Source organism: Dinoponera quadriceps, unplaced genomic scaffold, assembly GCF_001313825.1.
Source record: "Dinoponera quadriceps isolate SergipeBrazil2010 unplaced genomic scaffold, ASM131382v1 scaffold707, whole genome shotgun sequence".
Lineage (NCBI taxonomy): Eukaryota > Metazoa > Arthropoda > Insecta > Hymenoptera > Formicidae > Dinoponera > Dinoponera quadriceps.
Genome location: NW_014555450.1, coordinates 1,556,707 through 1,576,464, shown reverse-complemented (window position 1 = coordinate 1,576,464; position 19,758 = coordinate 1,556,707). Strand labels below are relative to the sequence as shown.

Below are 19,758 nucleotides of genomic sequence, written 5' to 3'. Positions count from 1 at the left end.
GTTCTGTGGTCGGTATGTGTGTGTGTGTGTGTTTTTTTTGCGTGTCATGCGTGTCCTGTACGACTGTGTGTATGTCTATAGTATATGAATGTACGCGCGTGTATACATATACGCGTGTAATATATATGTATGTGTCGAACATACGCGTGCACGAATGACCGTGCATACAATGTACATACCTTTAAAAAAATACTTATGATCCCTATCGATATACGCATATATTTTTAAAGGTATACATTTACACGAGCAGACATACGAGTGCGTGTACATACACATGTCATAATGAATATATAGATACATGATAGATTAAGCATGTAAACAGTGTTTTTTTTTCAACATCTCCTATATGTCATCATTCATTAATCTTGACGATCATTAGCATCGTTATCATTAATATAAGATTATACGCGACGAAAATGATCCTCCACTCAAATATTAATTTCTTTTATCCTCTCTCTCTCTCTCTTTCTCTCTCTCTCTCTCTTTCTCTCTCTCTCTCTTTCTCTATCCTTCCTTTTCTCAATTTACCAAAATCTTCTCTTCAAAAACTCCCATACATTACTTTCCTGCTTCCATCCTTTCTCTACTATCTCTTTATCTTTCTATTCTGTTTCTCAACTCTACAATATTCTGCTCCTTTCGAACGAAAAATTTCAAATAGAGACCATGCGCTTTGGCTTGGAATATATATCCCTACACTGACCGAGGGATATCAGACTTCAAATGTTGCGATTGTGCGCTCATACACTCCAATGTTAATATCTTTATCATTTTTCAAGATCTCGCGAAAATTTCTCGACCTCTGTTGCATTATTTTTTTTAACACGTACCATTAACATCGCATAAGGAAAACTTGGAAAAAATTGTTTTTAAAAGATTGGAAAACTTTGGCTACTTAAAACTCATCTTTTTCTTTGACAATTCACACAAGCGACAAACATATAGTTTGAATCTTTAAGCATTCAATCGTTACTTAATTCTTCTCAGAAGCGTAATTAACCAAACGTAATGTAATTAACCAAACGTAAATGTGTTCACTTTTATCAAGCGAATACATCGCGGTTAGAATGCGTTCCTCGATTATTTAATCGGTGCTTTGCTAAATGTGTAGTGTTGTATGTGACGGCCAAGTTTTCCCTGTCGATAACAATTCTATGAAAATCGTCGTAACAACAACGCGAAAAGCCGAATATCCTCCTTCAGTATAGGGAGACGTTAAATCCGGGGGCACTGGGAATAAGACGGATAGAAAGCGCGCGAGCGTAAAGGTCATTTAACAGGCGTCCTTATTATCTCGAGACGAACGTGTTATAATGCGCGTACACATGTCACTTCTTCAAAAAGTCGCACGACGCATATGCCAAATACTACTAAGCTTACTATCGTAGATTGTTTCGTTATCTCTTTATCGTCTTCATCTATATTCTATTCACGATTAGCTCGTAGGGGGGCACGATCTTACCAATACAATGCTAAAAGTTTACAAGTATACAGGTCATGTTATTACAGTTAATAATTTCTTTTATTATCGTTACAATCATTACCAACTTTACGTCTATTACCTTATTACTTCACACTAAAATATGATAAAAGTAGATCGATCGATTCTCATCGTATCGTGCGATATATTTAAAGCATTCCAACGACTGTAGGAATTCCATTCCACTAAAATCGAAATAACTTGTCGGTAGTTCTCGAGCGAAATAAATGGTAGCGGCGTTCCTTCGTATCAAACAATTAAAAACACTCCTTCGTATTGTTCAGTTCTCCCTTTTAGCTGCTCTCGTAATAGCGATCTGACAAATTGTTAGTCTTTCGATCGCGTGCCTCGAGATTCGATGATCAAGATAATTACACGTTATATAGGATTTTTATTTATTTATTTCATCTTCTAATTAATTCGTCCAATTCGCTAATGCACTCATGGTTTCTTTCAAGAATAGCTGATAACTCACCAAATATATTCTTTCCTAGTGTGTGCGTGTACGTGTGTATGTGTGTGTGTGTAAATATAGATGCCGACAGAAAGAATAAATGTGTGTTTTGTGTGCTATATGTATGAGTGTGTGTATGCGTTGATTATTTTATTACAATGTACACACACATCGTGTAAATCGTAGTGATACCCTTCGCAATTACTTCATCTTCCTAGTCTTGCTTCTACCGCGATATATATAGCGTATCACAAAATATTCATTGCACATTTTAGTGAGATAAAATAAACGACAAATGTTTTAATAATATCGACATGTATATATGTTTCCTTTCGTATAAAACACAAGTATTAAACAAGAAAAAAAATATATATACATACGACAACTAAACTTTTTAATGAACAGCTTTCATGTATCTTTGCCGTTGGTGTTGTATCACGTTAAATCAACGATTTATACGAGATTCATCAGATCTACAAGATCGATACCGCAGAGGCAGAATTGTTAAAACACATACACGCGAGATCTATTCATTAAGGTTTCACATGTACATGGCCCATATTCTAAACTCTCTTTTAATCATAAAAGTGCCCCTAAAAGTGGCTTAGAAACCACTTAATTGGCTAAGAAGCCACATTTGAGCACTTTTACTGATAAGAGAGAAAGTTCAGACCTATATGTATGTATATACGGACCTATATGTATGTATAATATACTTTTCTTTATACATTTAATATTTGTGTTTTGGAAAAAAAAGTTAAACGTATAATTTGACAATTAAAACATTCGTTGGACGTTAACCTCATTTCGCTACAATGCACAATGACTTTTTGAGATACTCTGTATTTTCTCGCACACAGCACAGCGCCCTTAAAATAAACATATTTTTAGAATTTCCCTTATATCAAACTCACTCATTTAAATCCCTACGTTGTTTCCGCATTACTATATATGTTTATATAAGACAATAATTACCTTGTTCTATCAGACTCGCAGGAAAATCACTTTGTAATTATAATTTGATACCTTAACTGTTTCTATGTAAACGTAATTTAGAATATTTCGTGTATATAACACATTTGTATCTTATATTAATCCGGTGTCTCGTTTGAAATTATTATTTTTACTGCCTTATACTCGCGCCACACGCGTGAGCGATTATCACACTACCTCAGTACAATGGCGGCCTCTTCTTTATTATCCGATCTCACGTATCATCTTAATGAGGTAAGCTAGTGAAAATTTGGTCTATCAGGATTTCTCAGAGGAATCGATCTCTCTCTTTCTCTCTCTCCTTCCTGGTTCCGCGTGAAAGTAACTGCTTATCCATTGATACCGATTGTCCGAAATAAAACGAGATCAATTTTACAAAGAACAAATTCGCAAACAGTAAGGAAACGATGCTTTATTGCCGCGAATAAACATACAGTAGCTAACGAAAGTATTCGAACGGTTAGATTTCTTATCTTTAGCACATAAAATATGTATGTTAATTCTGAATATTTAAAACAATTTAGTGTCTATGGAAAGAAGGAAGTCCCAAGATTATGTTAGTAAAATTAGAAAATAATCCAATCGCATATATAGTGTTTACGACAGATTTTCTTGAAATACACACCAGGCATGGGTAACAAAAGTATTCGAACGCTTCCAATTCTTTATTATATGTATACAAATAATATCAAATATATACAAATAATGCACTGTAGATTTACTTCTGTTTACAACTTTCGTATTCTCATTATAAGATTTTCCGTCTCTACGTAGTTTTAATAGCATTTCTTGTTCACAGTTTTGTGTTTCTGACTTTTTCCTATTCGTATTCATTATTACACTGCACAACTGTACGTTACTCTTACTCAAATGATGTCTTGTGATCAACTGAATATTCCTTTGTTTACATTTGATGTTAATATTTACATTCAGCATTGAGATACAAACCGAAACACAAATAACTTTGAAACGTTCGAATACTTTTGTTACCCGTGCGTATTTCAAGGAAATCTATCGTAAACACTATATATGCGATTGGATTATTTTCTAATTTTACTAACATAATCTTGGGACTTCCTTCTTTCCATAGACACTAAATTGTTTTAAATATTCAGAATTAACATATATATTTTATGTGCTAAAAATAAGAAATCTAACCGTTCGAATACTTTCGTTAGCCACTGTATGTGTTTTTCTTTTCTTCCGCCGATTGACTCGCAACGCATCACCGCGATCATCGTGATTAGGATACGAGATGTATTATTTGTTTTACGATAGATTCTATGCCACGTCGAAGGAAAAAAGTGTGCATCCTATCAGTCAGTCTTAACCATCTGCTCGACGCGATCCTGTCAATATCCGAGTTTATGGTGCAATCGTATAAAATAATAAAGAAGAGGAACTGCAATGTTCGCGATTTCGAGGATTAACGATCGCGTTATAAAAATGCAATAGCCAATAATATACACCGTCGCGGTATCAACTAAGTTAATATTATTAACAATTAAAAACGGCAGGGAAAACTCATGTGTATTAATAGTGAAAGTGCTTCCTTGGTAGATTATGATACGAGAGTGTGTAATAAGTGTAGTTAAGTTAGGTAATATTTAATTATATAACCAGTCTTTAGTGTGCGGGACGCTAAACGTGCGTTAACGTTAGAATAGACATCTCACAATGTCCCCGGAATTACTATACATTTAAAGACATTTCTTTAAATATCAAAATACTTAACTTGCTTTGCAAAACCTAACTTCGCATGCTATGCTTTTATTGATGGAACGAAGACAATTAATCCGCGCATTACCTAGTTAAGTTAATAGAGAAAAAAAAACCAACTAACTTGTAACAGCTCTGTAATATTTACGGTTTTCTTCTTTTACATTGTACGTGTTTTTATCAATCGTACGCAAATCGAAACACAGAAAGAAAAAGAAAAAAAAACCCGAGACAACACGAAACACTTAAATGCATGAAAAACGGAGAGAGGTGTTTATATCATATGACTGTGTGTGCAAGAGAAAATGTTACATATTGTACAGTTTTTTATCGATTGTTAAAGAACAAAATATTAACGCAAAAGACTAGAAACGCGGATATATTCTTAAGAGAATCGGCAATATTTACATCGGTTACTTTATAATGTTTTTTATCATATTAAAAGGGAAGAAATAAATAGAATGGAGTCTTGCGAATATATAAAATCGAAATTGATACAATAATTGATCTGGCCTGTGTGTATAGATATAGATATATAGATAATTCAAGAAGCAGGTAAATATAATATTTACCCTGCCACATCTGGATCATGCAATAAATTTAAAATAAATTTGAAATTATATATCAATACAATAATCGAAACGACTCAAAACGACACGATACATTTTTGAGAAACAGTTTACATTACGATGTATACATCTACGTGTATGTATATATATGATGTGTATGTTTGATTTTCACTGAACTCTATCACAGTGTCATCTAAGAAATTGTTTGTCCCAACAGGAACAAAATCTAATGTTTTTCTTTCATTTCTGACGTTACACAAGTTCTAGATAACCAACATAGCTACAGCCGACTCTTAATGAGAATTCATTGGAGAATGATTGTATAACTTAGAAGAAGCCCACGATGTTCGAGACATTCTTTCGCTCTCCCCGTTTCTCAAATTCGTCATTATCGTAGGCAAACCTGATCTCTCTAACGGTCTCTAGCGGATATTGGATTTTTCAAACACGTCTAATATTATTTTACAAGAAACGAAGGGCACTTCGTTCCACTAAACAAAGATGACCGATTGTCAAAAATTTCGCAGGTCTTTCAATATTGAACATAGCGCCTTCTTAGAAGGATTACTTAGTTAATATTGTGAAGTTATCGGGCCCCCCAAAAAAAAGGGAACGTGCGACTCAAAACGGTAAGATAAATATAGGAAAAAAAGAAGTTCCGGAAAAAAAAAACAGTAATAAAAAAGGAGAACAATAACAACCCTGAGAGCAAGCCGTAGTTCGCGCAACTGCGCGAATGAGGCAGGTAATAAGAACGGCTAGAATCAAAGTATCTTTCCCTATATACTACGTATTACGTTAATTAGATGCGTCTCGTCTCTGTATTTGAAAATACTAATAATATAGCGTCAAATATAAATATATTATCTGTTATTATTAGTGTATAATCATCAATTATATTCGAATAGTTCCGCTAGCTTCCGTCCTGCCTTTGTTTTGTTTTTTCTTCCTCTTTTTTTTTTCTTCCTTCTATCTTTCCTTTTTTTCTCTTTTGCTTAATTCCGTTACTAGCACTCCGCTCGCGCGCATACCTCAAACTACATCACCGTCGTAGTCTAAAATATATGTATATACACAGTTGCGGCAAAGGCAGCTGTGGCGACACAATGGGCTACCTGTTTTATTCAGTTCTCTTTTTCTTCTCACTTCCCCGTTTTTTTTTCCGCAATATTCGAGCGTAACAACCCGGCCACCACATACACCGCGCGAACTACTACTACGCGACGCGAGTGAAATCCTATCGGGCAATATTGACCGAGCGATGACATCGCCAGCCCTTTCTTTTCTCGCGCTCAAGATTCTCATTAGGGACAGATATCGCACGCCAAATCAATCGTACAAAAAAGGAAGCGATGAGCGAAACAATAGCAAACACGATTCGCTTAAACTTTCAAGATCAACACGAAACGTACAACACAACACAAAGGCGACCAACTAACGAGCTCGATCAATTAACGCGCGCGTGTGTGTGTGTGTGTGTGTGCGCGTCCAATCGATTGCTCGATCCGGCTCTCCAGCTAAATTACCTTTTCGTTTCATTATACGCTAATAAATGTGGTTACCTCAAAAGAGTTTACGCCAGTCGCATTAATTAATGTCTCGTTCATTATTTTCGCCAGTCCGATTGAAATTTACAACATCCTTTCTCCGCGACATCGTCGTTGGTGAAAAGAAAATTATTATCAAATTTCTAACAAACAAAATGCAAAGCGTATGCCTCTAAATTCGAAACGTTGACGTGTTAAACAGTAAAAGAAAAAAAAAATCGGCTTACTCTACACATCTGAATGCAATGTGACTCGACTTTATTGTCAGAATATATAATAATTGATGACATAAACGGGAAACAAACAACAGAAAATAAAAGAAAACGAGAAATATAGACTCGTGTTACACTTAAAATACAATGAAGCCTTACGCTGTCGTTCGATGGACAAGAAAAAGAACCTGGGCAATGGTAAATTACGTTATATGAGATCACATTTACAACACTTAACGAAATTGTTGGATTCGTATAACTGTAATCTATTAATTATATTTTTATCTGGTAAAGTTTTAATTACATTATTATAATACTCGCAATCCTGATTGAAAAAGTAATAAGACACAACGCGATCCACTCGATAATAAACGTGAGCATTGGGGAGCACTCTTCCGAAATATTCTTTGTTTAGATCTATGGTAAATCCTACAGAGTAAATATAATTAAGTCATATATTTAATCAGGTAGAGTTTTCAGATCGATGTCCCCCATCGAGATATCCACACGATTACAAAACCCCTCCCTCCACCTTATCTATCAATGATTTTTTGTCTCGTTCTAACGAGAGAGCTAAAATTTAAACACTTATAAGCATCATCATACAATATTTGTAATCCTTGTAGACAATAATAATAATAGTGTAATAGTAGTGCATTCCTGGTAATTGCAGTAGTAGCAATAGTAAATAGTGATAAGTAGTAATATAGTAATAATAGTTATACAATAGGAATAATAATATATGTATAGAAGTAATGATAATAGTAACAATAATAATTGTATAGTCTTAGACACATGCCTAATAATAACTATCATAAATTCGAGGTAAAAAATAAATCAGTTTTCACATCTGGTTCCACTGTATGGTCGAATGGAAAAACGACCATTAAGTTCTTATGGTACAATTTATAAAAATCCATGATTGCTTTATTTTCCTGCTTATCCCCTTCCTTTTGTATATAGATATTGTCTTCAAATCAGTGGAAGTAGAAAAGTACAGTACAATAGCTAAACTAGACTCAAGAAAAGTCGCAATCAAAACAAGACAAAAAAAGAATAGAAGAACAAGAGGAACTGAGAGAAATACGTATTAAGGTATTACTAGTGATATGACATGAAAGTAAAAAAGGGACGCTCGCAAAAACCACATCCTGCTACCCACAAATTTATAGATATACATATACCATATTAAAATGATCTATATATATGTATATATTTTACAATCTCTCTCTTCCTCCCTCCCTCTCTCTCTCTCTCTCTCTCTCTCTCTATTTTCTTTCTGTAGTTACTGTATCGATAGGTCAGCCTATGATCATCTTACTTAATTACTGCATTAATTATACTCGTTATCTTTTCTTTTGTTTTTTTGTCTTCTTCAATTATCCAGTATAATAACTATTTAATAAATACAAGATCGTGGAGGGACGAGTGCCTCGAATGTATACAAGTCACTCGTTGACTTTCGGAGACCATAGTTTAATATTTTCTCTGGTTTATCGTCTCTGTTACCGAAACGCCTGCTACCGGTAGGAGGTGAACAAGCATCGAAGCTTATGCCAAAGGCACCCCCTGAGAAGAACTTCTCAAACGAGATCTTATTCACCTCCGTGTAAATGCCATTAACGATAATGATTAGCATTTCTCTGACTCTTTACACTCGCTTTTTACTTATTTTACCTCACTTATCAATCGCGCTCATTGTCTATTATTCTTATAATACTTATGTATGTCGCGCTTTCTGCCCTCTATCCCAGTGCCATACAAACTTCGCGCTTGCGCCATGTGGGTGTGTATCCTAATTCTGTCTTGCGCTTCCGATCATGCTTGATTTTTCGTATATTTTACTTGGAAAATTTATTCTTTGCTTTCTTCTTTAATTCCAGTAATGTGACTGATCATGGGCCGTTCACGCGAGCGATCAATAAGGAAATCAATATCTCGAAAGAACCACTTTTATTTTTTACTTGTTTTTTCTCTTTCTTTCTTTTTCTTTCTTTGCAATTTGATATATTATTGAGAAAAAAAAAAGGAGGGGGGAAAAAAAAGATATCGGTATAGAACTGGCAGATACGACCGCTCGCGGACGACATGCTGGCTTGAACAAGAGACATTCTTTGCGGTTGATTTCGCTTACAAATCTTGCCTATAGCGAGCGTTTTGCTGCAGAAGAAGGTACTCCAATCGCGGCTTCTACAAAAATACGTTACGTAGCGCAGAATTCCATTTTTTTAGATAGCATTTCCTGACGCACGGTGAGTGACAAGAAGCAACAAGGAATGTCTCGTTTCTTAGCGCAGGCTCACGATCGACGTACAGTTTGCAATTGTTCTGAATAAGAGATAACCCACGAGCAAGGCCAAGCCATTCAGCGCATCTCTCCACCACGGCTCAATTAAAATGGTCATGAGGTGGGCCACTCTTTGAAATCAAAGCCTTGTTGGCCAGGTTTAGGGGTGCTGGCGGCATACCCACCTTGATTACTTTCTCCTCCTTGATACGAACGCTGAGGATAAGTGGTGTCGGCATAATTACTGTATGCGGAATACCCAGTGTAATCTGGAGTCTTGGCCGAACTGCTGCTTGACCCGGGTGCACCTGAGCCAGTGTTCTGTCGCGAGTACATGTCACCTGAAACATTCGTCCGTAACACCAAATCACCCACATCACGCTTACCCGATCGTTAACAGCGCTTGTCGCTACGGATAAACATATCGACAAAGTAAAGTATATTAAACAACAAGATATTTTGTAGTGTTGTACAAGTAATTGTGCAACAGTACAAATAATGTGTACCTCAGAGTGCTCGAGAGATTACTCAAGATAATTACCGTTTTCTTATGATTAATTTGGAAAAAAAAAACGGCTCGACGAAAAGAAGCAGTCAAGTCGCGCGACAAGAGATGTCAGTACACACACACACGCACATATATACACACACTCTCTCTCTTTCTCTCTCTCTTTTTCTCTCTAAAAAAATAATATTTACTATTCTCAAGTATTGTAAACAATCACAATTAAAACATCGGTATGTAAGAACAGAGTATCTCACCTAGTATCTAAAATTGTACAAGCTTATTTTTTACGGATTTTTCAACCAATTTCTAAGTTTTAATTAAATTAGTATTTATATACTGATTTGCATATCCAACTGATTTCTCTCGTATTTCGCCCGAACGACAATTCTCATATATAAGGAATTTAGATACCATGTGATATAATCAGCGCTGCCATCCAGTCATCGGAACAAAAAAAGTGAAATGGTGACTGCTTCTTGACAGAAAAAGTGACAAAAATAACTTCTTAGACATCAAAATAGTGATCATAAGTGACACTTTTTGTCAAATTCTGAAAGTGACCAAGGTCGTTTAAGCAAAAGAGTAACATATCGTCCCAGGTACATAACAGTTCATAACAAGGAAAACCAATGAACGAAACAAGCGCAGACGTTCATACAACGGACCGATATCCAGTGAGCAAGCGGCAATCGGCAGCGAAGACGGCAAAAATATATGTGAAACGCCTATATTTTATAAATCTTACGGCAGCTTAAAAAAACTGACTAAAGTAACCTATTTTGGATGATGGTGAATTTTTTAGTGACTTAAGAAAAAATGACAAAAAGTGACTCAAGTGACTAGATGACAGCGCTGGATATAATAAAACAATGATACATGTAGGAGACTAAGATACATTTATGCATATGTGTTCACAACTCGTCAATTAAGAAAAATGGCTTGAATAACGAAATTGTAGAGACACTCACATTAGTATGCAAATAACTGCCATTTCCACACAACAAAGGATTTATATTGATTAAATATCTCTCTGTTCTCTCTATTCTTCTAATGAAACGAACTGTGATCAATAAAAAAAGAATCACTAGGTGAACATACACGTATTACACACAACAAGCAAAGATATTAAAAATATTATAACAATCTCGGAATCTTAGAGACGAATTGATGTCAGTTATAACAACTTTTCTCCCCTCATTTTCTATGAAATTATTGAGCTTGCTGCAAAGCAACAACTCCTCTCATAATTAATTACTAATAACAGATTGTATTTTCCATACAGACGACATTAATTCGTCATTATTTCAAGTAGACGACATAAGGAATGAAAGGAGGGAGAGTAGGATCGTATTGTTCTATATATTATCGCTAATCATTGAATACTCTAATTCTTTTCTTCCTTTTTCTTGCTTTAATTTTAAGCATTTGTAATTATTATTATTGTTTTATAATATACTCGAATCTTAGGGAAAATATTTTATCTTTTGAGAACTTTGTTTTAAATCCATTATAGTTATTAACAGTGTACTGAACTTGTAATTATGGATATGGTTCAATACTCCATAACAAATGTGTAGTGGCTAAATAATATAATAGGGGGCACAGCTAACATACAATACCAGTAGAAAGAAAATACTATAGATAAAGAACAGAACTTGTATTTTAAAATTTACGATATTTTCTGCATTGCAACAACACAGAAGTGTTCGTCATCAATAAAAGGATAGATATGAAAAATGTATATAAGTGTTACGATATTTAAAGGAAAATGTTACGGAAGTTGCAAAACTATGTTTAAAAGCCTCGACTTAGCTAAATATACTAAGCAATAATAAAGTAATGATAAAAATAAAATAATTTCCTATTCATAAATATTTTTCGAAATATATTAAAAGAGAAAACATGTATATAAGAGTGCGACATTTCATTTGCTAGATCTAGAAAATACATATAGCGAGAATTTAGTTCCTTTTAACATATCCCTTGCAATATCAAATGCAGTTTTAAATTATATCGTTGAACGGTACATGCTTCCGAGAACCTACACGTACTATAAGCGTGAAAACGCGAGAAAAAAAGAAGATAAAATGACAGAATATAATAAAACATTTAGAAAGGAGAGGAATAAACACCGGGATATCTAGAGGATTCCTGGATGAAAAGAAAATATCAATTTATTATCAGGGCTCAGAAATTACTGTTGCTAATACTTAAGGCGTGATCCATAAAGCCATCTCGCGTATAAAATATTACAGAATAAACACGATGGAAATAATGGCGAGTAGCAGTAGTGCATCAAGCATATATAGCAAGCATACAACATTGCTTTCGATCCGAAGATTGAAAACGAGTGCGTCGTTACACCCACGTTATCCCTGCTCAATCGAGTTGCGAGCAGAGGCCAGTTTCTACGCTGTTCGCCATTCCGTTTACCTCACAGACGGTTAAATTAAATCAAATACGTTAACTTCCGAGCCCTATTTCACTATTCGACGTTACGGATCTATATGATGCAAATCCTATTCTACTTCCTTCAACCTCTACATTAGCTATTACTGCACAATGGATTAAACATAATGAATTTTCAGTATATTAGTCACCCAAAACAATATCTGTTAAAAATACGATATATCAATGCGACTTTTACCATTAAATAATCGAGGGCCACATGCTTATGTTTCGTACTGAAGCAATTAACACATCTCTCAATTTCTGTTCGTGTGCGCAATAATTGCTAAAATCAACGCATAAAAATTACAAAAATATTAATGCACATGACTTAGTGTCATACAGATCTCCCCGTCCGATTTTGCTTAAAAGAAAAGAAAAAGAAAAAAAAAGGGGGTGGGGGGAAGAATCCTTACGAAGAATCAGGAAGAAACTTAATAGACGAGGAAAAAAAAAACTAGTTAGTGAAAGCCATTGTGAGAACTGAAGGAAGTCTATCGCATCAGAAACAAAGAAACAGCGACAAACATTACATGTATATGTCTATAATCTTTTTTTTAAGCATTAATATTTTTCACCGAATATATATGAAAGAAGTACTCTATATATAAAGTTATATCGATGCAAAGTAGATCAAGTTGCTTTAGCTAGACTCGGTTAGGTCAAAATGGAGCTATCCAATGTCAAAGGGTGGAAAGAGGAGAGTTTGTTTGACTGAGCTTGAAGACTCACCCTGCGGGCCAGAGGGGTTCGAGTTGGAGTTGGGCTGCGAGGAGTTGGGCTGAGGGGGCTGGGGTGGGGGCTGGGTCCCAGGAGGGGGCCCATTCTGTGGCATGTTCCAGGAGCTCCAGGAGCCCCCAGGCCCGCCCCCCGCAGCCCCGCCAGTACCCGCCGTGGGCCCGTAGCCCCCTGAAGCGGCCGCCGCCGGCCCACCTGCGATCATCAACCACACAAAACACGTGTCACCGACCGCCGTCACACCTCACCTTTTCTCTTATTCTCTCTTTAATTTATATTATTATTTTTTTTATCGTCTTTTTCTCTTACTTGTTAAGAATATATTAAGGTGTCTCTAATATTTAAATACGCATTTCAGCACCATTTTCGAGAATGCGTCGCTCTTCTCGACGATTTAAACGTTCATGCTTGGTTCTCTTAATAAATAGCAAGGAAGAAGAAGAAGAAGAAGAAATAGATAAAGAAGACAATAGAGAGGATAGATATGTGATGATAATAGTGATCAGGTGCAAAATTTGCTCTGACAAAGAATATGCGCTAAACCTGTATGCAATTTCGTAATGTGTGATGTATCCTGATTATCATGAAATGTATGCATATTGATAATTGTCGTTAACAATGTTAGTATCCACTATTCAAGCATATCATTGTACCATCAGAACTTAACTTGTGGCTTTAGTCTGCGTATTTAGTGTGTTATAAACAAATAAAGTGAGTAGTTTTTAACGAATGTAGGTAGAGATGTGAACTTCGATACGGTGAAGAGGATCGCTGGCTTAAACTTGAAGAGAATCAAGCATAAACTCCATAGATAAGATTATGAGGTCTAACATCTCGGATATGTATATCTGTGAAATGTGTATTATGTCAATCCAGACCAATCGTTAAGATCAAATCCGCAATGTTTGAGATACTTAATCAATGAAGTTAATTATTCTGTAGTTTCACGTCCAGGCATTACATTCTTTATAGTTCTTATGTAAGAATACAATGTAAAATACATACATATCATCACAAATCATTGCTATATCGATGTCGCATACAAAGCTGAAAAGGTTATACCTGAAAAATTATTAAAAAAAAAAAAAAAACGAGATCATTTCAAATTCTATTGAACATCTTTTGTGCTTAAAAAAAATTAAATTATCTTCAATAGTTACAAATTATATATTTCGTTATATAAAGTCAATAAGTTTGACACATGCATGCAAGTCTGGACTGACATAATTACCTTTCTATTTGTTTTTTTCAACAGAACATTCTATTGTATTTTCTTTCTATATTATTAACCTCCAGGGGGCGTCGCAAAAGTTAATCGCATTATATATTGCGATTTGTAGATATCTCATGTTCTTATCTTTTTCTTTCTTCTTCTAACCTCTCCAAGCAGGATGGAAGGGGAGGGGAACAGGATCAAAAGTTATGTTAATAATTATATAGTTATGATATCGTACCGATCTGTACCACATTATCGTTACTCGTAATATACCTAAAGTATAAATGAAGTTGATATTTGATGTAAGGTTAACTCGATTGAATTCTTGATTCAAGCTAAAAACTTTTCGACATCTTGCGTAGAAATTAAGCTGCGCATATGTCATAGCTGTTAATCTTTTTGCAGAACATTGTACTCTCTGCGAATATAAAAATAATATCAACCTCGTTTATCGTCATGTACCACATAATAGTAAGATGTATCAAGTTATCTGTCAATGATTATTTGGAATTTCGGTGTTGATATCTTTTCAGATTTTGTATAGTTTTAAACGTTAACTTTGACATAAACAAAAGTTTGGTAATTACGTAAGTTGACCAATTGAAGTATTATCATTAATCGGATGTTAGCGTCTTGAACGCTATCAATATAGCGACCTTTCCGACCGAAAAACTTTCGAATAGGCTTTTTGTATGCCGACTAATTGTAGACGTTCGATGATAAAAGTGGGGCATTTCTTTTCTTTTTCTTTTCTCTCAAGATTCCCACCATCTCCGTTAGAAGTCATAATAACCGAATGTTAAGCGCAAGAGTAAAGAACAGAAGAGGAAATGTCTCGTTGTGTGTGTTCGGAATTGTATATGAAACTCACCGTAACTCCCATAGCCTTGAGTAGCTGCCGCGGGCTGAACGTTGTAGCTACTTCCCCACTGATGCGGCGGAGGCGGGGGTATCTGCTGCTGTTGCGGAGGTCCCGGTGGTGCTCCCCAGCCCTGAGTGTTGTACTGAGTGCTGTATCCAGCGTATCCACCGGTTTGTGGGCTGGTTCCCCAACCCTGATATTGCTGCATCATATTCCCTGGCGGGCCCATCGGACCTCCCATCATCGGTCCACCCATTTGCCCGTTCGGCCCACCCATCGGTCCCATGTTCCCCGCCATACCCATTGGCGGGCCACCCTGTTGAGGCGGACCCCATTGACCCTGATGACTATCATTCATCTTGCTTGAGGAATCTCTCGGCTCTGCACGTTTGATCTCAACCTGAAAAAAGCAAATACCACAAACGTATAGTTGTGAGGAACTTTTCTTCTACCATCGCACAGAGTTTGATAAAGCTTCAGATCGAAAAAAAAAAAAGCGTAGAATCATACGCTACCATTTATAATTAGCTTTACAAATTACTGTATATTTTAAGCTAACAAGTGGTTATCGTGTTAATTAAATTTACATTCTATATTCACGCTTGTATGTTGCCTTACACTTATAAAAGTATCATCTTTTTATTATTTCTAATTATAAGATAGAAAGTTATCACTTGGGTATCGTGTTTATATCGTATGCTAAAAACCTTTCTAATTGAGTAGTATTAAGCGATAAATGAAAAATATTTAAAACATTTATATGTTATATAAGTGCGTATGTGTATATATAAAACATAAATATTAAAGAATTGTTTCATTTATCACTTAATGCTGCCCAAATTATAAAATTAATTTAATTCTCTCCTTTCAATAAGTATACGCTATATATGAATAAATAATTTACGACTAGAATCCCTATATAGCAATATATTAACGATACACGTATGTATATATATACATATACTTATTTCCTATTTGCTGTAAAAAATCATGTTCTAATTAGTAACGTAGTTTTTTTTTAATCATGTATTGATATGCTATACCTGTTTTCCATTCAGGTTGACGAAATGCTCTGCAACGCATCTGTCCACTGCTTCCTCATCCTCAAAGCTTAGAAATCCAAATCCTGCCGTCCAAACGTGAGAGAGTATAATCAACAAAATGCTCGCCGAAATAATGCGAGAGAACGATTCCTTTACGATACAGTGTGTAAAATGTGCGAACACACATTCAAAAAAGATATACAAGTTCCCATCGTCTGGTCTTACAATATATGTACTATTTATTAAATAATAAATTATTTCATTTATATCACTTAATAGAATAGACTAAAACCGCTTTTTATAATTGCGCAATATAAATTTTTCAATAATCTCAGTTACACAACAGTCTCAATGTTTATCGCTCCTACATGTAATTAGTCCATAAAATGAGCAGTTTATTACAACAAACAAAACATGAACATCAACTTCACTTGAAGTCCAGCAAACAGCTGTAAAATATTTCAAAATAATTGGGAAATGCTTATATCTAGCTTGACCTGCCAACAAGTGTGTTAGTCATCTTATCAGTAAGTATAATGATAATTTTTAGCCGAGTTAGTAAAAATAGTAAATTTATAATAATAAATTTGATCGTTTAATTCAACGTTTCCAATATAAATCTTGGATAAAAATATATTTAGTAGCTAACGAACTTAAGCTACGTGTCACTTACAATAGCATAGAGTCTGGAAAAACCTTACACTTAATAAGAACTTAACGCAAGACATTATATTTATACAATGCATCCGTTTAACTTTACATAAAGTATCGCAACATGTATTATAACATGTATTATAATATAATCGCGAGAAAGGAGCAAGATGTGTGAGTATGTGTGTGTGTGTGTGTGTGTTACAAAGAATATAAGTCAGAATCGACTACCGTAATAATATAATGTATAATACCAGGTAAATTCAAATTTTATCGTTTAATCTTACATTAACCCTTTGCACTCGAGGGCTCCGGAGCGGAGCCATTTAAAATTTGTCTTCAAAGTCGAGGGCTCCGCTATGGAAACAATGCAAATAACTTTCAGTTCATAACATAAGGACAAAGACAAATTGTAAAAATTATTGTGTATAGGATATTCCGCTCTTGCTATTTGCATTGTCTCCATAGCGGAGCCCTCGAGTTTGAAGACAAATTTTAAATGACTCCGCTCCGGAGCCCTCGAGTGCAAAGGGTTAAGTGATAAAGTACTATGTATTTACATAAAAAATATAAGAATAATTAAATAAAGAAGCTATTAACTATAATTAAAAACTCTTATTAACTATGGCCAATAATAGGAACATAGAAATGTTAAAAACCAACACAGGGGCAAAGAAATTTTTAACTAATAAATTTTTACGTGAAGAAATGACTCAAAAATAATATCTTTAAGTATATTTACTGTTTTTTTTACATCTTTTATTGACTCTAATACCACCACTTTATCGCAAACTGGTTATTAGTATGTTCAAATCTGAATCTTTTATCCAATGCTGGCTTTTGTAAAATTATATTTAGTATCAAGTAATTTTTCTATCGATTTATAAATTTTTTCTATCAAAATGTTTTCTATTCATACGTGATCATTCTGTGTTTGCAATAATATTTTTGGATATTTTTGTAATTAATATTATTTTGTGCGAATTTTATTTTACATTATTTAATAAGAGAAAGTTTATATAATACTCCAAAAATTTTGATCATAAATTCTGATAACAATATATTGGTGAAGATTATAAAGATAACTTATTCTAAATATGTTTATCTTTTTGTTATAATATTAATGGTTTTCACAATTTATTTTCCCTTCAAAGCAAATATATCATTGTGTGTGTGTGTGTGTGTGTGTGTGTGTGTGTGTGTGTGTGTGTGTGTGTGATGCGCGCGCGCGCGCGTGTGTAATAAATACAGTAATGATATGGACTTAGTGCATATTTATAATTTTAACAATAAAAACTACATGGCAATGATAGCGAAACTATTGTAAAAAGAAAAAAATGTGAGAACCATTAGAAATAGTGCTAGTGAATGGATCATGATATGAACGACAACTTGTACTCACCTCTTGATTTCTTTTTTTCCTGGTCATACATTATCACCACTTCCATAACTTTGCCAAAGCGAGTAAAGTAAGACCGCAAGTCAGTCTCCGTCACATTACTTGGCAAACCACCAAGAAAAACTTTTGGAAAGCCACCACTACGTTTCGGTTTCTGAAGAGTGCGTGGGTTACAGGGTTTCGGATCAATCTATAACATAAATCATTGACAAACTATATTTTAAGCATCTTCTTTCTTAAAGCATTTGTGATTAGGCAACTACAGAATTTTGTTAAATGTATTTGTTTACAATTTATACATTATTTGTATATATGTTTACATTTGTATATATGTTTACAAATAATGTATAAATTGTAAACAAATACATTTAACAAAATTCTGTAGTTGCCTAATCACAAATGTTTTAAGAAAGAAGTTGCTTATAATATGGTTTGTCAATGATTTATGTAAACATACCGTACGACCATCAAGTTGATGAGGACCATTTTGTAGAACCAAAGAAACGTTTGCTGGATCACTAAATGTTACAAATCCAAACCCACGACTGCGTCCGGATTCGCTATTTTTCATAACCACACAATCAATTACTTCACCATATCGGCCGAAGTAACGTTGTAAATTTTCTTGGGTTGTTTCCCACGATAGCCCACCGACAAACAATTTTCTGGAATACAGAAAGAAAAAAAAATATTTTCAATATCATTATGTCAAATATCACTATTTATTTGTTGTATATATTCCGAACAAAAGTATAAAATGAGTAAAATTTGAAGAAAATATAAAATATACTATAAAATCAATATCAATGAATATATACTTTGGTGTAATTGAAATTATGCTGTAGATAAAATAATATAAATTTATCTGTCTTTTTATCTTCAAGGGAAAAATTTTATATAACATACTACATCAAAGAACATGTATCATACAGAATTCTCATTTTTGAATATGTGTGTGTGTGTGTGTGTGTGTGTGTGTGTGTGTGTGTGCGCGCGCGCGCGCGCGCGCGCGCGCGTGCGTGCGTGCGCCTTGTAAGATAGAAAAAAAATTTTATAGAGAAAATCTTGTTAAAATAAAATCTTGAGAAAAACTTGTTAAATATTATTCAAAAATAAAGCATTAACTACATACAATCTATATTGAAATATTTTTATATATGTATCTCTGGATAAATACAACAATTTAAGATTTCAATTAAAGCATTTACAGGACAATAAACAGATAATTACATTATGTGGACATATATGTGTGTGTATTTATTTATATTTATATATATGTATATATTTATATTTATACTTGTACACATGATTTATTTCTTTTAAAAGTATATACCTGGAATCTACTATATGCGAATATATACAAAGGTTTTAACATATAGAATAATTTGTAACTCCAAATCTCATTAATTTTTCTTCGAAAATGTAATAAATCCACATTATGAAATTAATGATGTGTGCCCATGCCAATAGATATAATCTAAATTAAAATTCTATGATAATAAATAAAAATTAGAAGTATACAACTTTATATTCACATTCTTAGCAAAAATATTTTATCAAATATTTCAAATATTCAACTCTCGAAATACAAGAGGTAGCCTATATACATACATATATATATATATATATATA

At 34.2% G+C, this 19,758-nt stretch overlaps 1 protein-coding gene across 7 annotated transcripts in view; it reads right to left on the bottom strand.

Moving 5' to 3' along the window:
• Positions 1-19,758, bottom strand: part of LOC106744205 (heterogeneous nuclear ribonucleoprotein 27C-like) — a 77,306-nt gene that overhangs the window by 55,998 nt on the left and 1,550 nt on the right. For 6 of the 7 annotated variants that reach the window (XM_014618743.1, XM_014618744.1, XM_014618745.1 and 3 more), the window contains exons 2-7: positions 18,584-18,791; positions 18,130-18,316; positions 16,077-16,159; positions 15,043-15,433; positions 12,950-13,150; positions 9,447-9,602 (exon numbers count right to left, since the gene is read on the bottom strand). In XM_014618743.1, the coding sequence (XP_014474229.1) occupies positions 9,447-9,602; positions 12,950-13,150; positions 15,043-15,433; positions 16,077-16,159; positions 18,130-18,316; positions 18,584-18,791 (1,226 nt within the window). The remainder of the gene's footprint in view (positions 1-9,446; positions 9,603-12,949; positions 13,151-15,042; positions 15,434-16,076; positions 16,160-18,129; positions 18,317-18,583; positions 18,792-19,758) is intronic. The other variant, XM_014618748.1, reaches the window with a different exon arrangement.